We start from the raw sequence: 19,608 nt of genomic DNA, 5'->3' as shown, positions 1-19,608 counted from the left end.
ATTGCCGCTAATTTTCAACGATAGCACTGCCACCTGCTGCTACTCCACAAACACATTTCACAACCATTCGGTTGCACAGATAGAATCAGGCTGTGACAACAGAATTCAAGTATTCAACAAGTACCCAAACAGGTAAAAACAGAACCGAACCATTTTGTGATATTTCTTTCAGTACAGTACAGGATTCAGAACCACAACATTATGTGAGAAGCACCACAGCTACAAGACTGGAAGAGCAAATTTAGCAGCAAAGGCTAGGGTTGTCAAAAACTGAAAGCTCTAAAACTGGAATCAAAACTCAGCTATTGCATGACGTTAACAAAGCCCCTATCACCCCTAGAAAATAATAGAGAACAGGAAAAACTTATCTAGGTCAGTCATACATACAAGCTGTATACTGGTCCTTTGGTGACATCTTCACATATAATTGATCAGAACAGACGAGCCTTCAAAACTCCAGAAACCTGGATCTGGGTGGCAAGGTAACCTGGGGATGCACAAAACCACATCTCGCCGAGGCTGGGGTAACTCCAGAAAGGAAGAAGCATAACATGTTAGCCTTCAAACAGTGTGAGTTAGATTTCATCTGGACATCACAAGATTGGGAACCTGCACAGGCACACACATAAAGCGCTGCTCTCCGCTGCTCTTGCATGTCTCCTCGTCAGGCACTGAATTAAGCTGACCAGAACTTCCACTAGGGCTGGAAGAGTCCATGTCTCCACTGCTGCTTCCGCTGCTAGTGTCTGACTGCCTTCTTGAGCCAGATCTTCTACTGCGCTTCCTTGGCCTCCACCTCAAGTTATCATGCTTCAAAACATTTGTAAGGTCAGCGAAGACACGTTTATTATCACATGATATCTTGCTGATGGAAGATTTTTCATCACGCCTCTCATCCAATCTAAGGCCCTCCTGTTGTGTTGTTTCTGGTTTTGGCGACGTATTGAAGTCTAGTGGAATTTGTTTCTGAATCAAATCTTCACTTTCAGAGTCTGCAGCGGAGGTCAGTTTGCTTGCGATGTCTTTTCTTCCCTTCAAAGGATTCCATTTGTTACCAACCCACTCAAGGGAATGCCTCAGCTCATCCTGGACAAATTCAGCTACTTGCTTTTCTCCTGTGGTACATAACATACAAAATGTAAGCTACTAGGCCTCAATATGCTAAAGTTGTGCTACTAATGTTTATGCGGAATAAAGAATGTCCATAACCATTGGGAGACGTTACCTGGAAAATAAACTTGCAGACGCCCATTATCTCCCTGCCGCAACACAATTCCCTCCCACCAACCACCATGCCACCACACATCAACAATGGCTCCAATATCAAAGCAAGAGCCCTTGCATTTTTCCACATGTTGTGGGCGAACCATTGGCCTTCCAAGGAAACGTATGCCAAGGTGATCAGGTTTAGCAACTCTTGTTAGCATAACCCACTCCTGCAGAGTCAAATTAGCTCAAAATTCAGTTCAAAAGTTCATTGCATGAATGAGTAAATAAAGTTGTAGAGAATTGAACATAACACACCTCCAAATTTCCAGTCTCATCCGCATCCTCAAGATCTAGGTAGCGCACCTTGATTTTATCATTATGCCTCTTCAGGATCAAGCATCTAAACCAACATCCCCTTATACCACTATCTTGAGATAGAACTTCCACGTGGCGACCAGGATACAAGTGTTTGTCACCCAAAAAACTAGATGTAGAAGCACCAGAACAAAGGAACTTCTGTGGATTCGTATCATCATTGAATGCACCGCGCTTCCTTTTCAGCCCTCCATCTGGGCTGGGCCCAAATTTGGGGACCTTGAAACAAACCTTCAGAGAGGATGTTGCATTGAACATGGTCCTAAGTACTTCCTGGCTCCAGTACCCTTGAAGTTGTGTGATGTCAAAAGGCTTGATTTCATCGTCATCAATCTGCCGGCGGCAAAAATAAGGTTGCCACAAGCTGTATCTGGTACTAGTCTTGAACTTCTCGTAGTGATGAGAGCTCAGGACTGCAGCCATTCCATCAATGCATTCTACATTGAGATCTTGACGACCAAGAGAAAGGAAAATCTCTCTGTCATCTACATCCATGGGCAACGGAGCACCAACCTCATCAACTTTGTCGAACCATCGCACCTTGACCATGTTGTATGAATTTGTATCCTCGTAGAGATCTTCCACATAAGCAATAAGTCTCTTCATCTCTTCACTCATGATGTATACAAAACTATGCACCTATAAGTATAGCAGGAATATATCAACTAAAGTTCAGACTTAAAGGATGAAGTTACATGAACAAATATCAATGCCAGATCTCCGTCTACTTTCAACTTTCTATAATGCCAAAAGGTTCCCTAATATCATCCCATAAGAATAATTAGAAGAATAAAACCATTTGTCACAAGTAAAAGAAGCATATCTTCAACAAAATCTATCCATTTCTATCTAACAGAACTGTCCATATAATAATCAGGACTGGCATTTTTTTCCAAGGAGTCAGTTTTATGTCTGACTTTCAGGAAAGGTTAGAAGTGTAATTGTTATACTTGACGAAGAGCAAAGAGCAGAGGTGACATACTCAAGGGATAAAAGAAAGATCATGAAAATTAACAGTGAGTGGGCATACCGAGATGGTGATTCCCCTACGGCAGAAAGATTTGTAGTGCTTCAAACGTTGTTGGCAATACCAAGCAGAACCCAGCCATGTGAAATCTTTCGAAATTTCCCTAGAAGAAACATCCTGAAGAGGCGTAAAAGAAAATGCATTAGAGAGAGAAAATTGCTAATGATGGTTCCCAGACAAAAGAAAGGCAAGATATTTTATTCCAAAACATTTTGATACCTTCGAAACAGTAACTTGAGTTCGGTTAATATCATTGTCCTCGTACGAATTTCCATTCCATCTATTAGACGTTGAATAACCAAAATTGCAACCTGCAAATTCAGCATTCACAATAAGAAAATCACCAAGAAAGACTTCAATTGAAACCACAATATAATGGAGAAACTCTGCACCAAGGCGAAGGCAGCACAGTAAACAAAACAAAGAATAATAAGGATGGAACCGAAGAAGGGAAAGAACGAACGATGAGAAGCACAAATTACCACATCAAACAGAACAAAACGTGGAAATCGCATTTACTTGTGAGAAACTTCTCAGTCAGGGATAATCCAAATCCTTTGTACAATTGCAAGACAACACTTCATTCTATAAAAACATAGCCCAAATCCACACATCATTTTCACCTACAATTTGTTGCTTTTCAGAGAAATGGAGAGCTTTTTTGCAGGAACGTTAGGGGTGTAGTTAAGTACATGTTATATGGAATTATGGATTGGTTGCATAGATGGCTCAGGGGAGGCCATACGAAGAAAGATCAAAGCGGCACCTGATTGAGTTTACATTCATGCTGCTGCTTCGTTTATCGCTATTCCCAAATGCCAAGGTTAAGCAATTGGACCAAAGGAAGCCAGCAGCTGCTTCCACTGGATCACACCTGTATTCTCCATAATCCTATGGAAAAGGAGAAGGTGTGAGTTTCACAGGCAAATCACTGAACATACCGTGCGAGATCATATTCACTTCTAGGAAGAACCCAAAAGCAACCAATTCCGCTTCGACTAAACAGAAAGTTACCGATAGCTAAGGAAACACACGGAAATTCCAACATTACAAGACGAAAAATATATAGTCCTGGATTTCCAAGAAGATTGAAGCGCACTAGTACCTCGGTAGCAAAGCAAGATTGGTGAAACATAAAGATCGCAGTGGAGTACAGAAATTGAGTAGATCTTCCCTCTTCCAAATAAAATTAGAAAGCAATCAATTCAAACCAAGACAAGAATGGCAACTTGGCCAGAAATAACAAGAGACGAAAGCAAGTTGCTATCTCGGAATCCCACAACAGCAGAATGGAGAGGTACGAGGAAGATGGCGGCTTTCCTTGCCAAATCAGGCTAGACACAGCAGGAAATGCACGTAAAGCATCCGTGTTCCCTAGCCGCCGCTATTTCAGAATCCCCAACAGCCGAATGAAAAAATACGAGTAAGAAGGCATCTCTTCTTGCCAAATAAGGCCAGACAGCAGGAAATGAAAGTAAAGCCCCTGCTTTGCCTAGCCACAACTCAATCAAGAGCAAAAATACGAGGAAGACGACGGTTTTCCTTGCCCAAATCAGCTAGACAGCGGAAAATGGAAGCGGATATAAACCATCCGCGTTCCTCAACCTAGAACCTAACCTCGTACAGACATCCGTCGCATAGAACCGCAGATCCGCTCAGCACAGCAGAAGATTGCAAAGCGTTCCTCCTTCGTCCGGCAGAACGGGCAAAATAGCCAGAAGAGACGCAGAGTCGTCGAGGCGCAGAAACTAGAGACGCGTCCAAATCCAAACGAACAAATCAACGGACGGCGAGCCAGGGGTCCTAGACGTGGCCCTCCACAAAAATAGGCCGACGAAACTCAAGAACTCAACATTCACGGTACGAAACACATCCCAACAGGCGGAGAAGCGGGCAGAAACACAAGAACCGCGTCTCTGCGCCTGGAATCCGAACAAAAACGGGCAAAACGCGCGAAATTTCAACGCAAAACGCAACGGGCAAAAGCCTCCTCCCTTCCGCAGGACCAAATCGAGCCAAAAACAGGTGAGACCCGCACTGAATCACCTGAGTTCACCGCCAAATCGGCCAAAATCACAGCCCGGGAGGGAAGTGGTATCTTACCGGAAACGAGTGAGGACAGCCAATCCACGACCTCCCGCCTGGACCGCCACCTCCTCGGGGCGCCGCCTTCCGCCCCCGCCGCCGAACCCGACCCAGCCGCCGGGGGCGACCGCGACGGCGACGGCGACGGCGCCACCGCGACCGCCCCAGCGGCGGCTGCGAGCGCGCGCAGGAACCGCCCCTGCACGGCGTACGACATGTGCCGCGGGCTCCGCTCCCGGCCCGCCACCGCCAGCTCCCTCGCGCCGCCCTCGCCGCGGAGGTAGTAGTGCACGAGGCGCCGGCCGCGGTCGCTGGACACCACCACCTCCTCCCACTGCGTCCACCGCCCCCTCGCCGACACCAGGCCCGCCGCCGCCGCCGCCGCCGCGTCGTCCATGGCCGCCGCCGCCGCCGCGGAACCCTAACCGAGAGAGAGCTCGCGTGTGGTGCGTATCGCGTCGCGTCGGGGTGAGGAGACCTCGCACGAGGGGGGGGGGTCAGATTTGGGGGAGAGAATAATGCGGGGTGGGGAAGGGCGAGGACGGGGAGGGATTTGGTCTTATTCGGGGGGAGGGAAGGAAAACGCAGCGACTCTGAACGGGAAAGTTTTTTAGGGGGTGTTTAGTAAGTGAAAAATTTTGGATCAAAGGTTGTTTTTTGCGGAAAGGGGCTCGAACTTTTGGATAATTCGTAAACTGAGTAGTTCGGTTTGGGGTTGCTTCAATTTTCTTTGCATTTTGCATGAAAACGAGGGGCTTTGACTTCGGATTTGCCTGTTTTATCCTGACAACCGAACCGAACTATCAGGCTGTATCTTTGGCTTGGGGTTGAGAACTTGAGGTGAATGCATTGAAACCTGATATAACCTAAATCTTATCAGCAAAGATTGTTACAAAAGCACAATTACCCTTTTTGAAAAAAAACTATTAATTAAATCTTTTGTGTAATAAAATGTCAAGTATTACAATTACCTTGTCAAAAAAGTACCTATGATTAAAAGTGATCCAGGTATAATAAATCTGTCCCATGTACTGTAGTTTGCAAGGTACAAACACTACGAACAAATTTCTAGAGTTTACCATTCGGCAACTTGAATTATAGATGAGTCCTTAGAAGATTGTTGTATCGGTTTCCTTGGAGTTGGAGATCAAAAGATTTGGCATGTAACTATTCGAGCTACATTTGAATACTAACTCTTTGAAGATTGAAGTTTATATATAACCAAAACATAACGCAAATCCCAATAAACCTTTTTCCATTTGCGACAAAAATCTCTGCATCTATGCAACGTTTTATGCGTTTTGACAATCTTTGTACACCATGAAGACTTTTTTTTAAGAACTACCCTGAAGACTTTTATCATTTGTCCCCCATGCGATCACTTGAATCGAGTCTACTAAAAGTTACACATTATGACATTATGTGTCATCCACACATGTGCATATGCTTAGTTGGGATGTGACATAGATGAAAGTCTTCTGTAGTGCTTTCGCGGGCTGTTGGCTAGTGGAGTTCACTCTCATTTTCTCAGCTAGGATCTTGTTTAGTTGCAAAATTCAAAATTCCAAAACTATCACACTGAAAGAGAATCTTACATGTATGAAGTATTAAATCTAGATAAAATAAAAAATAAATTGCGATACACTAAAATGCTACAGTACAGATGTGCTAATGATGAATTAATTAGTCTTAATAAATTTTTCTCGTAGTTTACACACGAGTTCTATAATTAGTTTTGTGATTAGTCTATATTTAATACTTTAAATGTGCAAAGATTACAGTTCAAAAATTTTACACCGGCAACTAAACAAGACCTAGGTGACGGGATCAGGATCAAGCCCTGCTTCCTTCGGCGAGTAATTCAAAGCGGGGAGGTTGCCTGCCTCTTCCCATCAAGTTCTTATAGACGAAAGTCTTCTGACACTATCGCTACAAAACGGCTTATAGTTCCAAAGGTTATCAAAGATTATATGTGATAACTAAGTATAGAGTTATCACAAAGGTTATCATTTATGGATTGAATATTTAAATATAGCACGACATCTCTAGCAATATTTTAGAACAGCTGGAGAGCAAAAGCTAGCTTAAAAAATATCTAATTCATCCGATTAGTTGAAAAGGAAATTATGAAAAAGATTGGGATACTAGTGAAAAAAGCAATTTAAATCTATAAGTTGCAACAAATAAACCGAATAAAATCACAATAAACATGCACGTGCAATCTACAAACACCACCCCCAACAGATATCTAATGTGATTACTAGAGAATTGCAGTGTCCACATTTTGCAATATTGTGCTCCAATTCATCGACATACATGCCAGCTTGGCTTCACCAAAATGGTTTGAAGGATAGCAAGGCCTCGAGCCATGGCCACCTTCAAGCTCGAAACATTTCATCTTCTCACATGAAGGATGATTTACCGTACTTTGGTCTTTTTATAATTTTTTCATATTTAGACTTCTGAACAAACAAATTGCATTTTTGAACTCAGAGGGTCGACGTCGAGGTGACACGTCTCAGCAGCATAACTCATGGCGGCGAGTTTTGCCCCAATTCTGCATGGTAATCGACGTGGAGGCAACGTGGCACCACGTCGGCGCCGTAGATTTTGACGCCAACCCTTATCGAAAAAATGGCTTATGAATTAATATAAGTAAAATTGCTCCGGCAAACTTACGAAAACTGAACCCTGGTTCAAGTCCTAGTTCTGCGGGTATTTTTTCTACTTTTTGTGCTTAATTCCTTTGCAGTTAAATAAATGCAAAAAATATTTTGCATAGCCAAAGGTTGAAACCTAGATGCTCCAGGATGGAGCTCAACGCCTTCACCATTTGAGGTAGAGCACGCAATTTTGATCTTCCCTGGAACAGTTCTACTTATATATTTCGCATGCCAAAAATATAAAGGGTAAAGCTTCGGCGCCGAGATCGGCGCCATAGGTCACAGTGCCGACCCCAAAAACGTAATTTATTTTTCCAGAAGCCTAAATATAAAATTGTATTATAGAAAGAACCAAAATGCAAAAAGTACGAGATGATAGGACCTTGGTCACCTCCACTTTAGAACATTTCACCTTTTCATCAATTCCGTTTTCTATTCACGCTCTAATTCCTTTGCATTGTGCAAGGAAAAAAACGGAAACAAAATAATGCCAACAAATGTTTAGAGCGAAAGAACTACTTCGTAAAAATCTAGTGGCGGTTTTGCGAGCACTCCGTTGACCTTGACTATGCCCTTGATTTGAAAATGCAGTCTCAACCTCATATTAGGATGAGAGAGAGAATGATAGGATGGGTGCTCCATGTTTACCCTCTGTTCATAGGACTCCAATGAGGTTAATATATGTTTCAGCAAACTCAATCAGGTCCCAATCTTCCACTGATTCATGAGAATGGTAATTTGTGGAGAAGAGAAAGGAAAGACATGGAAAAAGAAAATGGAAGATGAAATGTTTAACGAACTAACATGCATCAGGAGACCAAAACAATAAAGGTCCCAATCCTCCACTGATTCATGAGAGGGGTAATGTGTGGAGAAGAGAAAGGAAAGACATGGATAAAGAAAACGGAAGATGAGATGTTTAACGAACTAGGGAAGATGTACGTGCCTGTGGCACGTATTTAATTTTTTCTTCCATCAAGCAATGACGTTATTTATTTTCTTTCCAAAAACAATACACATCTTTCTTTTCCTTCCTAAAACAATGATATCAATTAATATCCTTCCAAAACCATCAAACAACAATGCCATTTATTTTTCTTCTAAAAATAATATACATCTTTTTTTTCTTCCATAAACAATGATGTCAATTATGAGTTAACACACGTCTTTCTTTTTCTTCCATAAACAATGATGTCAATTATTATCATTTCAAAAGAAAAAATGATGTGAATTATGGGTTAATGTGTGTGAAAAGGAAAGTAATATGTGTGTACAAAAGGTGTGTATAGAAAATTGTTGGTGTAAAAAGTAATAGAATTTTGGTGGAAAATATTGACGAAATCAATCTCCCCCTCCCTTTGGTCAAGCCTTTTGGCCTGACAAGTGGAGCCTTTGTAAGGGGTACGGTGAGCCTAATCTTGGTGAGAAACGTTTTCAATTGTTTCAACTTTTATAGTATAAATATAGACTAACATGCATGAGGAGACGGAAACAATAAGGGTTCCATGACATAAGCAAAGAGTATCTACAGCGGATTACTCATCCAAAAATTTTAAAATATTTTTTATTAATGGAAAGTGCTCCAGTAGATTAACAATTTCATCGCTAATACCAAATTTTTTTACTAATTACCAAAACATGCTTCCCTCTTGCTCAAATATAGGGGAATTTTTCCCTCTATCCTATTCTTAGATTAATCTGCTATAGCACTAGCTACTAGAAACATAAAAAATATTAATTTAGTGGTGGAGAGAGAAAATCTGTAGAGTACAAGAAGATGCTCTAATAGAACACTCTACTCCCTCCGTCCCAAAATACTAGTCATCCTGAGATTCAAAATTTATCCTAAAAAACAAATCACCCTACTATATTTAGAAAGTGCATGTGCATGCAAGAATCAATTAGTGCCAAATATGGATAATATATAGGGGCAAACATGGTCATTTTACCTTCTTATTAATTTGACATAGAATTCCTATGATGACTTGTTTTATGGGACGGGGGAGTAGGTGTTTTTCGTTAATCATGTATTGAGTGGTTGGATGATATATCGAGTACATACGTGGTGTGATTGGCACGTGTGTGGGTCATACTTACAATCACTCTGCTGATTTCAGGCCATAAACTCACATTACGATTATCACTCATCACTCGACATTTCAGCTTTATTTCCCCATCATTTGATTGCTATGCTCACCTGTTGGGTGATCCGTTTTTCATTCAATGGAGCTACAATCATCGTTACCGGATATAGGTAAGGGTAGTGGAGGGGGCTATCGGAGTCCAATTGGTATATATAGAAACATGGTATTTAGGATAGTGGTAGTAATTAGAGCCGGGACTTGGGCCGTGCCGTGCCGGCCCGGCCCGGCCCGGCCCTTTCGTACCTCGTGTCGTGTCAGGTTTAGATTTTTAGGCATGATCGGCACATAAGTCTATTATCAAGCTCAACACACGGTCCATGGCACGCCGGCACGCCTTCGTGCCGTGCCGGACCAAGCACGGCCCTCCGGATATTTGCAATTGGATTTATATGCATCGATATAGAAATATTATTATTGCAATTAGAAAACACATAAACTATCCATGGTATGAAAATTACATAATTTTCTTGAATGAATAATATTTTATTTCATGATTATTGTTAATTAGAAAGGAAGATTAACTATCATAATAAAACAAGGGGCTACGTAATGTCCGATGGGCTGTTTTCGTGCCGTGCCGGCCCAAACACGGCCCAAAATGCGGGTCGTGCCATATAGCCCGTCGTGCTGAAATTCTAGGCACGACACGACCCTCGTGTTCGTGTCGTGCCGGCACGGCCCAAAATATTTCGTGCCGTGCTGTGCTTTGGGCGTGCCAAATGATCGTGCTGCGGCCCACCAAAAAATGGCACGGCCCGCTCTAGTATTAATGGTAGTTAGTAGGTGCGTCAGCAGTGTGTTGTCTCGGCTGGCTAGTGCGGCGACTGGCGGAGGATGGCTTGTGGACAAACTATGCATGTAGCCTTATAGGTAACTAGGTAAGTGATGAACTAATCGATATTGTTTTGTGCGGTGCTCCGGCATGATAGAGGTGGTAAAACACTTTAAAATTTAATCTAGATAATTTAAAGGTTGAACTCTAAGAAGCATCGGTTCTAATTTTATTTTTTTATTTTAAAATGTAGATCGTTTTGGCTTTTTAGATTCAACATTTACGATATATCTAGATGTAATGGATATCTAAGTGAATAGCATAATCTATGAATCTAAAAAAATTGAAAAAAATATATATTTTAAAACAGAATGAGTATAATTTTGAGCTTAGAATATATAAGAACTAAGTAGGATTGTGAAGATCATTAGAACTATCATATATTACCACCCCTACGTATGTACCTTGGATAAAGAAGAACAGTTGGGAGAGCAGCATGGAAGAAGAACTGGAAGAAGGAAATGAAAGGGGCAAACAAGCTCGAACCCATCAATACCGATCGGTGACAACCAAAATCTACTATGTTTACTTAGCTTGTCAGTCACCAAGCCAGCAATATTTTTCTTTCACACCAAATCAGCACTAATCATTAGTCAGTCAACAATATTTTTTTTCATAATAAATCAACATCAGCTACCAGCCACAGCCAAGCGAACAGAGCGTGAGTATAGTAGCACCGACTAGAGAGGCTGGAACTTGATAGATTTCTCAAAAATCTAACGGTCGATTTTCTGCTGAATAAGAATTGAGACGAGTTCGTTCTAGTTTTTTTTTGAACCCAATCTGGCAGGCCGGTCCCGCTCGCAGTCACAGTGGAACAAGCGGTAAACTATTGCTCGCTCGACATCACCTTGCATTTGATGCCAAAAGGGAATCACAAGCAAATCCGCAAAGATCCGCTGCACCTGCACAGTTTCATCGTGTCCGAATTGCTCCGGATACACAGGTGACGATGTCACGCGATGACAGCCATCATTAGTTTTAAAAAAATCATACTACCACGCGAGTTAGCGGCGTGGCACGATCACCCGATTCGCCTCACCTTCACGCCGGCAATAAGCAGAGCGATTATTTTTCTTTTTTGCGAAGTGCATGAAGTAGATCGTCTACGCGTGGAGTGGAATCCACGGCCCCTGCTGCCATTTTTAGCCGTTGGTTGTCACAGACTCACAGTCTGCTACCAAGTTACAGCCGCGGGCTCACCACACCTTCGAAGCAAAGTTGCACAGCGCAGGGAATCCCGCTCCGCCCGCCCGCCCGCCCGCCGGCCGGCCGGATGGGCGGACCGTGCGCACTCGGGGACGGGGCAAAAGCGTAAAAACCATTTCGATTTTAGAATTATATAAATAAAATGTAAACGCAAAATGCCCGCACGACGAGAGGAAAAAGGGGGCGGGGCGCGCTCTGCTCGGCCCGGCCCGGCCCGGCCGGCGTCGTAATCATCACACCACCCGGCGACAAAGTCGCCGCCGTCGTAGCTGGATCCAGCTCACCCACCCCCGGCCGCCCACCGCCTTCCCATCCCATCCCATCCTCACAAAACAATTTAACGCTGCCCCGTCCCGTTTCCACGCGCGCCTCAGTCGCTGAGGGACACCGCCAGGTGGGCCTCGAGATCCCTGGGCCCTCTCGTCAGGTGGCGCGCCGGTAGAGGAGGCGGTGGGGGAGGGTGCGACGCGGTGGGGCCGGCGGGAGGAGCGAGCGAGGTGCAGTGTGGGGATGGATGCCTCCGGTCCGGTCCGGTCTGACCCGGCTCTTCCAGTCTTTCCTCTCGGGGGCTGCGAGAGAGCGCGACGCCGCGAGGGTTCGTTTGGTTGACTGGGTGGGCAGGTTCACCGCGCCGCACGTGACGTATTGAAGCATCGCCCCTCTGGTTCATCCCGGACGTCCGGCTCCCGATCCGACGGCCTCCAAGCTCGCAGTCGCAGAGACTTTGAGGTGCTGTACAGTGCACAGCGCAGTGCAGTGGGCCTGGCAACGTAACAGCGGTCGACGGCGGCTGGCGGGAAGCTGCCGCCGGGCCGGGCCGCACCGCATTGGCGTATTCCCTCGCGTTGAAATCAGGACCGGGCGTGGGCCAGCCTTTCGCCGAGAGCCCTGCGGCAGGCGTGTCACTGCTAAATTTGGAAAACGGATTGTAGATATCTGAATTATTTGATATTTATATTTGTTTAAATATCAATATGAATATTCGTATTCAAATTTAATGTCATAATAAAGTGGATACATCCGAATCCGATTTGCATTGATTTTCTCTAACTGATTCCACATTCGTATTCGACAATATCCGTATCCGTTTTCATTCAAATACTATTTTAAAAATTATATTTATTTCTCACCACCTATATTAATTTTATAATAAAGATATAATATAAAAATATTAAATTTACTTTTAAATATTTTTATTTTATCTCAAAATTCCTTCTATATTTTTATTTATATATAATAAAATTATTTATATGTTTATTGCAATATATTTTTATTTATTTATGTATTTATTTATTAACATATTTATTGATAAATAAATTATTTTTAACTAGATATCTTTATTATATTATTATACTTTATCTTGTACATGTATAATTATTTTATAATCTAAAACTACTAATAAAGAAAATAGCTAAACGTTAGCTCATATATCAAGTCAATATCCGAATTAGGATTCGAATTCGAAGCACCCGTTTTGTATTCGTATCCGAGAATATCCGATTCCGTATTCGTATTCGATTTAAAATGTGGTAAAAAATGCCATCCGAATCCGATTTCATACGAATCGGATCCGTTTCCATTCGTAGTCACTGCGCTGGGATGTCAATTTTACCCACGCTGCAGGTACCCGTGGGTATCAGATCCGAGTGGTGAAAATACCGGCATAAAATTTTATCCGTGGTACGGATACGAGTATAAAATTTTACCCGTGGATAAAGTACGGATAAAAATTCTTATCCGCGTTGGGTACCCAAAATATTATAAATGATCTAGTAAATTTATATCAATCTCAAATTTTATATCCTATATTTTTTGTTGATTGTATGAACATTATAGACTAATAATAAAGTTGTTTGAATTAATAGATGTGAAAATAACATTGATATTTTACTTATTATTTTTAGTTAAGTGAATGCATCATTGTTGCATTTTTAGATGAAATACATATCTAGAATTGACCGTATTTATTTACATACAAAGTACAAAATAGATGTTGACAATAAGGAAAAATGGTACAGGATGAACAGTTTAGTTCTCTATTTTACTAATGCTTTGCATTGGCTTGTATGGACGATAAATTCAAATCGTGCTAGTCTCTAAATCAAATGTTATGTTATTTATATTATCATTAATATATTCGTTGGTATCCTAAATCTAATCCATACCCAGTGAATATGGTATAAGTATAAAATTCTACTCACTAGGCTTTACAGATATAGGTATGATTTAGAGTTTCGAATATTGTCACCAACAGATATTTATTTTACCCACGTCATATCTGATTCCGTTGCCATCCCTAATCCGTTGCGGCGGGCTTCTCCTCCCTTTCGTCCGTCCCCGAGCCTCCACTTCTAGTCTAGTACTGAGGACGAGGGCACAATACTCCTGCTAATGGGGCGGGGCTTGATGGGTTTTTGAGCGGGTTTTAATATGAGTACTATTGGATGGGTGGAAACGGGTGACACTATAAAATGGAGACGGATTGTGGCGCTATGGTAGTAGATCGGCGTGTAAGTTGTATATCATCTTCCGTCGTGACTTCGGGTTGGGACGGGTTGGGATATTGGACCGACGAGTGGGTCGGAGCGGGTGGTAGTTAAGACTTTTGAAATATGAGTATGAGCGAATTTGGGACGGATTCAACTCCATTAGAAGAAGGTGCAGAGCACAGGGTGCATTGAACGAGCTCCATGTCCATCATCCGTCTCGAGACGGGCAATGCTCGATCGGCGGCGTAAACGGCCAGGGCGCCCGAGCAGGCCGGTCCACGCCCTACGCGATGGCGCCCATGTGGTGTGTCCGGCCTACTGCCGATTCATCCATACACTGGGATTTTCTTTCAAAAAATAAATCCATACACTGGACCGGGACGGACAAACCGGCCCGGGACCACAGGGAAACGAGAGTGAAGTCCGTGCATCGCCTGCTGCATTACTGCACTACGGTCCTGTTTGGCAGGGTTCCAGCAGCGGCTCCAAAGCCAGCTTCTCTACTGGAGCCCTCTCAAATGCATGCCTGGTTCCAGCTCCAGTAAAGAAATCCGTGATTTATGCTCTCTGGAGCGATTTGGTGGAGGAGGAGCCAAAAAACATACTCCGTGCGACTCCTCCGGCTCCTCCATCTCGGCTTCCTTTTTTGCCCCCGACAGTCGCAGACACCTCCACCGCCGGTCCGCGTCCTCTTGGCCGCGACTCGGGCTTGAGCACCTCCTTTGTGGGCAGCGGATCCATCGGGGAAGAGGAGGAAGAAGCTAGGGAGGGCATCGGGCGACCAGCGAGGCGGATGATGAGGCCGATGCTGGGCGAGGAGGCCGCTTGCTGCGAGCGTCAGCAGGCCAGAGGCTGTCGGTGCCGCCACGGACCTGCCTCGCGTCGGAGGCGGGGCCAGGCTCAACTGGCGGAGGTCTAAGGCCGAGGTGGGCGGTAGGCAGTGTTGCAGCTCAAGGCGGCCTGACCGTCTGAGGCTAGGGAGCAGCCAACCGAATGGATACGAACGGTGAATGGGATGGAGGAAGATAATAAAAAGAATAGGAAGAAAATAAAAAATAGAAAATATAAGGGTCATATGGATATTTTTCAGCACTATAAACAACCGAAGAAGCCGTTTTGCTAAATGTTTTGTAAAACGGCACCAGCTCCACTAGAAAAACCGATCCACTAGAAAAACTAGAGCCGGAGTTGTTATTAGAGGAGTCGGAGCTCTAACAAACATGCCCACATCGATGGCGGCTGAAAAAAGAAAGACTCCATCACTCGTGCAGTACAAGCGACCTTGACAGTTCACACCGACCCTACACATGCGTTTCCCTCGGCTGCAAGACGCTCGCCACCCACTCGTGATCGCCAACAATCATGAGGACTAGTGATTTGTGCGCGCCCATGCGCGCGTTGCCTTTCCTTAGTAGGGATAGAACTTTTAGTTAGCGTCCTGGATTTCTTAGATAATGTCTACTGAATGGAATTTTTCGGTTGATTAAATAATGCATATACATTCATATGAAATGGCTGCTCAATAGCATTGTTGTTATTGTTATTTTATCAATAACGTAACGGTATAACTCGATACACCTTTTGTTATATTGCCACTGTTTGTTGCACGAATTTGTTGATGCCGCCTTCGTCTGCCAGGTTCACAACCACAAAAGCTGCCATCTTTTTTCTTGGTTCTGCATCCATCTCTCTGTGAAATTAGAAATATAATGATTATGAACTAAAGGTAATCAGCCCCTTTAAATCAGCACAAATTAATGTGCATATGACCTAAATCTATGAAATCGTAACCGAAGATTACACTTAGAGCAAGGCTTATAATTCAGCCGGCTGCTGGCTAAATAGAAGTGCCATGTCATATATAGAAGTGCCATGTCATATACAGCCTATGATACAGCCAGCTCATATAATGACTTGACTATTAGATTGGCTGAGAGAAATTGTATTAAATACACATGCATTTAATGCTAATGGGAAAGGGAAGAAATTGTATTAAATACACATGCATTTAATGCTAATGGGAAAAGGAAGGGCAGGGAGACGCATGGGATTGGCAGTTGAAAAGAAAGCGGCGGCTTCTACGCCCACGCCCGGCTGGGAGCGAGTGTTTTTTCTCGGGCGCGATGAAACAGCCGGGCGAAGAGTAGAGCGCCCGCTCCGTCTCTCTCTTCATTTCTCTTTCTGCCAACAAGGACATTTTTTCTTACGTGGACTCTACCCAGCCGGCTTCGTTGGCTCATAATACTTGCTCTTATATCCTTTTTAGATTATCTGAATGTTGGGACGATGATCTGCATTAATCTAAACCTTGTAGCTCCCTCTAATTGTGCATATTAGTGTAACACTATAACATATTGAGGCAAACACTCTATTTGATTACTCCAAATCAAGAAAGCGACAGTGAACTCCTAAAAACATACCAAATGTTGTCACACGGTTATTGGTAGAACGGAGGGCCTTTTAGATTGACCAGTTTTATTCTTGTGCCCTTTTTAGATTGTCTCTCCCATGGAAAGTACCCACCTTGTGATTTGCAAATGTAATTATTAAAATTTAAAATAACATCTAAAGTTTCATTCTTGTCTATTCAATTTATTCATTTATACCACTGAATTAGATCAGGAAAGCAAGGTACTTGCAACAATTATTGTACATGACTTGAAATAATTAAATTAAGATGAAGAGTAATACGGTTCTAATATCATTATATTGCACAGAACAGTAAATATGATTACTATATTTGAAATCATAAATAATTTACAAGGCCTATGACTTTTCCCAACAATTAGAAATAGGGAAAACTGAGAATTTCCAGTTGCCCTGAACTGAATAAAAAGTCAAAATAAGAGTAATTATTAAGGTCTCCACGAATGTAGACCACACTGCATACCTCAAACTGTCCTGTAAGCAATTGAACTTGATTGCACTTCCACTGTCCTGTCTGAAGAAATCTATTGGAACCAATGACATTAAAAAGTAAACAAACAAACGAAGGGAGAGAGATAAATCATTATTTGGCAACACATCACAAGAAAAATTACAGTGCATACCTCAAACTCTGCCTCAAGTAACTGAACTCGATTGCACTTCGAGCCTCCTTATCTATAAACCTGCAGAAAACAACAGTATAAAAAAAATGAAATACAAAGAAACCACAACAAAATATCAATGCCCGAACTAAGCAAAACACACAACGAAATCAGCAGCAATGAGAGGAAAATTGATCACGAACCAAACAAACAGAGGTGGAGTACAGGCATTGGAAAAGTAATAAACAAAGCCAGCCAGAGAAAGCGAAACAGAGAGAGTCCTCTGTCTAACAGATCTGTTTAACAAAAAAACGAAGCAGAAACGCTGCTGCAACCCAATCCCCTTTCTCTCAGGCAGTGGTGAGCTAGCGTTGCTGGTAGCAGCAGCACGCAAGTCGGCGGCGGGTAACGGCTGGCGGACCGCACGCGAAACCCAGCCCGAGCAGAGGGCCGGCGGCCAGATAGCGCCAGCTGCGCCCTCAACTCCTGAGGCAGCTGCGGCCCCGGCGCACAGGCGCGCCCGCATCTCGCCGCCTACACGCGATACCGCCCTGCGGCCGCACGCGAGGCGCTGTCCCGCTGCGCACCGGTGGCCGTGGCCTGCCGCAGCACAAAGCGTCGTGCTGCATCTCGCCCTCGCCGCTGCCGCGCGATGTTGCCCTGCAGCCGCATGCGAGGAGCCGCCCCGCCGCAGCACGAAGCGCTGCCCCTTGTCTCGCAAAGGAGAAGAGGAGGGGGATGACGAGATGAGGCGGCGCCAGGCAGGCAACTGCGTAGCCGGCCGGCCGCATGCGACGGCGATAGGATAAGGCGGCACGTACGCAGGCAGGCAGCTGCGTGCCCTGCGCGGCCAGGCCATCGCAAGGGCCGCAAGCTCCAGGCTGCTGCCAGCCAGACGATCGGCATCGCAGGGCCCGAGATTTTTGGGCCGACGTGTCCGGGCTGCTCCCGCGCCTCCCCCGTCCCGTTTGTTACTTTAGATGAGGACAAGAACGCTGCCGTAACCATCGAGTCCACTGCCCGGTGCCGACTCCTCGTCAAGGTCAAAGTGCCAAGCTGCATGCGCATGCTAATGCAGTAATGCTTATACCCAGCAGGTGCAGCAACAACGGACTAACCGGGACTCCTCGACTGATACCACTACTCATCAGTCATCACTCCGCTTAGGCTACTCGCACCGGCAATCTGTAAATGCTACTGGAGTACCATTTTACAGTAAATTGGCCTGCAGCGGTACCCTCCAAGCGATGCGCAATCCTAAAGGGAGCTTGCGTTTACACTGTTTCTAGTGGGGTAGAGGGCCTCCTCTATCTACCATCGTGGCGCCTAGCGAGGTCCCCCACCCACCCAGCCGCCGCTCCGTCCGCCCGGGCCGCCGGCGGCGGCTGCCCCGGTTACTCGCCGCGCCACCGTCCGCGCTCGCCCGCAGCGCCGCCGTCCGTGCCCGCCGCCGTCCACACCTGCCGCGCTCGCCGCCGTCCGTGGCCGTCACGCCCGCCGCCGTCCGCGGCCGCCACGGCAGCAAGGAGCTCGCCCGCGCGCGTGGGGGACGAGGACCGCCGCGCCCCCGCCGTCCAGCCCGCCGGCCGTCCGCCCTCCGTGCTCGCCGGCCGCCTCCGTGCGCGTTGGGGACTGCCGCCGGGGGGTCGGCGCCGGCCCACCCCAAATCGAGGCAGGAGGAGGTCAAGGGAGGCCGGAGGAGCGCCTCACGCACCTTGCCGGGGGAGGGAGGAGGCCGCTCGCCGCTAGAACGAGCAGGGCCGCCCCGCGCGTCGCGCCCTCCGCCTTTGTCCGCCGTGCGCCTTTTGCCCACTAGGAGAGAATTTCGATGACTAGGTAGAAATATTCGTTTTAGAGGATGAAAATAGAGGACCACGAGTGTGGATAGCGTTAGAGCAGAAACGCGCACGTCCACGCGAGCAAAAGAGTTTCTCTTTTTTTTAGGGTTGGGGGTGGGTGGGTGGGTTGGGTTGGGTGGAGGGGAGGGCTGAACGCCACGACCGATGACGGAGCTCCACTTCTGAAGATCAAAGATCCCACGCCGGGACGAAGCTAGAGAAGAGAGGTAGACGCTTCATAGTATATATAATATGATATTAAAATTAATTTAGTAAAAATCTAGAAGTGATAAAGGATCGTAGATGTGTCCGCACCCGCAGGTCACTCTCAAGCTCCACCTCTGGTCCCACGCAAACATAAGAGCATCGCTAGGATCGGATGAGGTGGGACGGGATATTTCTTGGGTGCGACAGTATCAGGAGGTCACACTGTACTTGGAGCCACCGAGCGTCGAGAATAGACCGGTGCTTCTCGATGAGCTTTGTGGTATCCTCTTTTGAGAGTTTGTCATCGATGATGATGGGAGACTCTACATTATGGATTAAACTAAAATTTTCAGGTGATGTACTGTTGCACGCTGCACGCGTTCGTTCTATTTTTCATCAACCTCACATTTCATAGAATTGGTAACCCTTTGTCCAGGGGGAAGTTTGAGGGATAAGATGGTCACTGAAGCTGCAATTTTTTTAGTTTTGGGTCAGTTGGAT

At 45.0% G+C, this 19,608-nt stretch overlaps 1 protein-coding gene and 1 long non-coding RNA gene across 2 annotated transcripts; both read right to left on the bottom strand.

Moving 5' to 3' along the window:
- Positions 1 to 133: 133 nt before the first annotated feature.
- LOC120680154 lies at positions 134 to 5,171 on the bottom strand. Its single transcript, XM_039961775.1, has 6 exons — positions 4,715 to 5,171; positions 2,831 to 2,922; positions 2,615 to 2,728; positions 1,525 to 2,223; positions 1,226 to 1,436; positions 134 to 1,115 (listed from the first exon to the last, which is right to left on the bottom strand). Exons 1-6 carry the CDS (start codon positions 5,091 to 5,093, stop codon positions 583 to 585), a joined length of 2,028 nt encoding a protein of 675 aa, XP_039817709.1. The 5' UTR covers positions 5,094 to 5,171; the 3' UTR covers positions 134 to 582.
- A 10,333-nt stretch (positions 5,172 to 15,504) lies between these two features.
- On the bottom strand, positions 15,505 to 17,837 carry LOC120679923. Its single transcript, XR_005677386.1, has 3 exons — positions 17,084 to 17,837; positions 16,924 to 16,984; positions 15,505 to 15,723 (listed from the first exon to the last, which is right to left on the bottom strand). It is a non-coding gene; the product is annotated as an uncharacterized LOC120679923 (long non-coding RNA).
- Positions 17,838 to 19,608: the final 1,771 nt, after the last annotated feature.

This window comes from Panicum virgatum, chromosome 6N, assembly GCF_016808335.1.
Source record: "Panicum virgatum strain AP13 chromosome 6N, P.virgatum_v5, whole genome shotgun sequence".
NCBI lineage: Eukaryota > Viridiplantae > Streptophyta > Magnoliopsida > Poales > Poaceae > Panicum > Panicum virgatum.
This window is presented reverse-complemented; position numbering and strand designations above follow the sequence as displayed.

Excerpts from the sequence above, each read along its gene's own strand:
- LOC120680154 (XM_039961775.1), bottom strand. The coding sequence starts at position 5,093 with ATGGACGACGCGGCGGCGGCGGCGGCGGCGGGCCTGGTGTCGGCGAGG. Across the intron at positions 2,923-4,714 it reads GCTGTCCTCACTCGTTTCCG|GTTGCAATTTTGGTTATTCA; the intron begins GTAAGATACCAC and ends CTGAATTTGCAG. Across the intron at positions 2,224-2,614 it reads GTAGGGGAATCACCATCTCG|GTGCATAGTTTTGTATACAT; the intron begins GTATGCCCACTC and ends CTATACTTATAG.